We start from the raw sequence: 4492 nt of genomic DNA on the forward strand, positions 1-4492 counted from the left end.
ATTTTTGCTCACCGTCTGCCTACTCTAACTCTTCTACTATCAGATCTGCCTTCTCTTCCATTGGAAAATCTACTAAGAAGTCAACTACTGCTTGGCCTTTCAATGAAACTTTGGGTTTGAATTCGAGTCCAAATTCTACTAATTTTACCGCCAATTTCGCCATCCTGTCTGATCCTTCCGCTCTCCTCAATACAGATTTTAGAGGGAACTCTGTGATAACTTGCACTCGATGAGCCTAAAAATATAGTCGTAGGCGTAGTGCTGTGTAAACCAACTTTTTCATGTTTTGAATAACATATTTCTACGTCTATGAAAGTCTTACTCAAAAAGTTAATGGGCTGCTCCGTCATCACCCTAGTCCTGGCTAAGACTGAGTTAAGCGCATGCTCTGAAATAGTCAGATACAATCCCAATTCTTCCCCCACTTCTCGTTTGGAGAGTATGGGAGGTTTGCCGAGGTACCTTTTTAGTTTCGAAATCTTGTTCACACTCGTCAGTCCATTAAACCTAGAGTTCTTTCGCAGCAACTGGTACAAGGGTCTGCACTTATCAAAAGACCTAGCGATAAAGCAGTTCAGGGCAGTTACTCTCCCCGCAAGCTTTTGGATTTGCTTCTAAGTCCATAGGGAGGGCATTTCCAATAACGTCCTGATCTGATCTGAATTAGCTTTTTTCCCCTATTTATGACTAGGTAACCCAAGAACTTCCCTGACATTAAAGCTAAAGTGCACTTTTCGGGTTGAGCTTCGTCCCCACTTTCCTTATCCAAGAAAAAGTTTCTTCCAAATCGCAAACATGGTCTTCCCTCTTCCTGCTCTTGATCAGTAGGTCATCTATATACACCTCTATTGTTCTACCCAACAAATGTCTAAAGAGTTCCGTCACCAACCTTTGATAAGTAGCCCTCGCATTCTTTAAGCCAAAGGGTATCACTCTATATTAGAGTCCCTGCTCTGTAATGAATGTTGTCTTCTCCTGATCTTCTGGGCTGAGTTGTATCTAATTGTACCCTGAGTAGCTATCCATGAAGGACAATATTTCGTGACCTGAAGTCGCATATACCAATTGATCTATCATTGGCATTGGGAAGATGTCCTTAGGATAGGCCTTGTTTAAATTTGTGAAGTCTATACAGGCTCTTACTTTCCTATTTTTCTAAGGCATTGCCACGGTATTAGCTATCCACTCTGGGAACTGCATATCTCTTATGAATCCAGTCCTGATCAGCCTATTCACCTACACGTTTACAACTTCCTTGAACCGTGGCACCAGTCTCCTCAATTTCTGCTTGACTGGCTTGAAGGTTGGTTCCACATTTAAGTGGTGATAAATCACTTCCAGATTGATTTTGGACATCTTTTTGATTGACCAGGAAAAGATGTCTCGATTCCTCTTCAAGCAGCCCGTTAGCTCTTCCAACTATTCTGGTTCCAATTTCGCTCCTACTCCGATTTGATTCCTTTCTCCCACATCTACCATCTGAATCCCTTTTTGGCATGAGGGTTTAACAGGCTTGATTTTCCTCTACTATAACTGTTATTACTATCCTTTCTCCCCGGACGATGCTTCCCTACCCAATGCCCATACTTGGGCTACCACCTGGTTGCTTTGCACATCCCACATTCCCTACTGCATAGGGAATCAGAGAACCTGGTAATACGTGGAAGGAACTGCCCGCATCTCGTGCATCCACCACGTTCCCAAAATAGCATTGTATGGGAAGCTTGCCTCAATAACCACGAATCTGGTCATCAGGGTAACTGGTCCAACTTGCACCAGCAACACTATCTCCCCCCACGGTTGATTGGATCTCCCATCAAATACAACCAACGGTGTTCCCATCGAAGTAAGATCGCTTCTAATGAGGCCCATCTTCAAAAAGGCCAATGTGTACAAAATATCTATAGAACTTCCACTATTAATCAGCACCCTCTTGAGCATAAAAGTGCCCATACGTAGTGTCACCACTAGTGCATTACAATAGAGTATCACTAACCCTTCTAAGTCTTTCTCTGTGAACGCCACTGTTTGTTCCTCAAAAGGATCTACTTGCTTCGTGGGCCCATTCCTTGTTGTAAAGACATGAGCTAGATGTTCTGTCTTCGTTCTTTTTACCTTCTCACTGGTTCTGCCCTGCCCAGGCTTTTGGCTTTCCTGTCTAAGGACAACATGTATCACCACTGCTCTTCCTTCATGTTCTTCAACTTGAGGCTAGTCAAGTCTGTGGTTCCTGTCTCGGGGGGATTTTCCCTTTGCTTTCGAGGTAGGTCACTTAGCTTGCCCTACTTTGCCAACCTTTGTAGGAACTTTCTCAGGTTTGGCAACTGTTCGTGGTGTGCACCTGAACTTGATGATACTCACAGTATCTCTCGCCTTGGTTTATCTGATCTCGAGAAATAGGCACAGGCCACTTCAAATATGGTTCATGCGTAATAAGAGGCAAGATCTCACTGGGAGGTATAGCAAAATACGTCTCTACTCTTTGCCTCTCTTCATCTTGCTCGAGTGGCTTCTTCCTACTATGCTGCTGCGGTTGATACTGTTTATTGGGCTTTTTCACAGTGTGTATGACCTTGTTTTTACCTGCAATGCTATGAAGATCATCTTCTAAGCAGATGTAATTTTTCGCTCTTTCAGACAACTCACTCAAGCTTTCAGGTTTCTTCTTCACAAGGGACCTTTATAGTCCTGAACTGGGTGACAAAGAGTTCCTGAATGTTACCACGGCCGTTCTCTTGTCATAACTCTCTAACGACATTGCTCTTCCCTGAACCTCCTTATGAACTCTCTGAGTCTCTTTCCGAACCCCAACCTCATGCTGAGCAACGCATCAACATCACCTCCGCTTTTTCTGTTGTCGATGTACCATGCTACGAAGGCAGTGCAAAGCTCCTCATATAAGGTAATAGATCCACATGGCAACTTGTGGAACCAAGTCAACGCATTTCCCTGCAAAATTGAAGGGAACAACCTGCACATCAACCCCTCATTCTCTTCACACAACGCGAGCATCTGTCAAAAATGGAAGAGGTGCTCGACTGGGTCCTTTGTCCTAGAGTATGGGGTAAACCTCGGTGGGATAAATTTCTTCGGAATCACCTCGACCAAAATGTCTGTTAAAAATGGAGACCTCTGAATTCTTTGAACGGTTTGTGCTGCTGTCGTGCCTACGTCAACACTCTTCATCATCTCTTTCTCCTTTCTGATCATCTATCTAACCTCTTCTCGGATCAAGCCCACTACGGGCTTAGTTTGAGTGGTCGTAGTAGCAACCTCTATTTCGTCTTCTCATGTAGGGTCAACAACGGTGTGCTCCCCTCCATAATGGAAGTGTGCCCATCCTTATTTACAATCGAAGAATCTCTTGGCGAACTATTTTGCCTCGTTTGCTGCTGGTTATCAAGACGTTGGCTTAAGTCTCGATATTTATCAACTAAATCATCCATTTTTTTTTGCATATTCTCCTGTTATTTTGTCATGGTGTCTAACATTGCCAAAAATTGTGCATCTGCAACAGGAGCCACTAGTGGGGACGCATTGACTTCGTTTGTTCTTGTGGATCTCACCATTGTTTCAATCAAAATCAATTTACTCCTGGTGTTCCCACGGACGGTGTCAGTTCTGTGTGGTCGGAATCCGGCAAACGACTACAATAGGCCTGATTGCACTGAGCAGAAGTCATTTCTAGTGCTTCCCTCCCCGCGGTGGCGTGGTACCTGCCAAAATCACTCTGATGCTCAAGTTAATTAAGTAGAGGAATAGTCCTTTAGTCTCCATAACGTGCTAAACCCTGATCTCACCCATTGGATCCCCTTTAATAGTGCTTACTATGTTATTTATTCCCCTAGCCCTTTCGAGGGTTTCTCCCTCTATAGACCGTAATCATGGAATCCTTACTAATTCTGTGAGATTGCTTACCTAATCGGGATCCTCTGGTTCGACCATGCTTATCTGCAAAAATCCATTCCGGGATCTTCGGGACTGGCGTGCACGCAACAGTTTTACGGTTATTGTACGACCTGGCCTGCCCTGCTTGGCAAGCCTGGTCAGGCTTATTGACGTACTGCTCTACTAGACAGGTTATGGAGGTTTTGGCTTTGACCTGCATTGTTGGCAAGGCTGCACCCTGTAAACTGTTTTGCGCCTGGTACTACTTTGCCAGCTAAGACATGTGTACGACTTAGATTAATACGTAGTTATTTCCCTCTACATGAGGGTTGTCAATAGTATTTAGTCATTACTCGTGTAATACATTATTTAAAAAAATATATTTATTTTAGAAAAAAATTGATTCGCATAAATAAAAAATAATTTTAACCTAAGATTCGAGCTTCTCTCTTTGCAATGACCTTATCATACCAAGTACAGATTTGTTGTTAAGAAATTTCTTTGCTAAGCTGATGGACCAATGGAATGTTGCCATGTGTATTGAAAGGAAACTTAAAATCCAAACCATTCAAAATATTTCTCTATAAGTTTTCTCTCCACCAAC

General features: G+C 43.2%; 1 protein-coding gene across 1 annotated transcript; it reads right to left on the bottom strand.

Annotated features, from left to right (window-relative positions):
* Positions 1-1641: 1641 nt before the first annotated feature.
* LOC147380924 (uncharacterized) lies at positions 1642-4108 on the bottom strand. Its single transcript, XM_086431045.1, has 5 exons — positions 3878-4108; positions 3593-3730; positions 2813-2949; positions 2342-2678; positions 1642-2154 (listed from the first exon to the last, which is right to left on the bottom strand). The coding sequence occupies exons 1-5, from the start codon at positions 4106-4108 to the stop codon at positions 1642-1644; spliced, it is 1356 nt and encodes a 451-aa protein (XP_086287171.1).
* Between the last annotated feature and the right edge of the window lie 384 nt (positions 4109-4492).

This window comes from Akebia trifoliata, unplaced genomic scaffold (assembly GCF_017979445.1).
Source record: "Akebia trifoliata isolate Shusen 1 unplaced genomic scaffold, ASM1797944v1 Contig00876, whole genome shotgun sequence".
NCBI classification, from domain to species: domain Eukaryota; kingdom Viridiplantae; phylum Streptophyta; class Magnoliopsida; order Ranunculales; family Lardizabalaceae; genus Akebia; species Akebia trifoliata.

Bases quoted from the DNA above. Each gene is read 5' to 3' on its own strand.
- LOC147380924 (XM_086431045.1), bottom strand. From the start codon at position 4,108: ATGCAGGTCAAAGCCAAAACCTCCATAACCTGTCTAGTAGAGCAGTAC. The intron at 3,731-3,877 runs GTCTATAGAGGG...CTTGAGCATCAG, and splicing joins GTAAGGATTCCATGATTACG to AGTGATTTTGGCAGGTACCA. The intron at 2,679-2,812 runs GTTGGGGTTCGG...AGGACTATAAAG, and splicing joins GATGCGTTGCTCAGCATGAG to GTCCCTTGTGAAGAAGAAAC.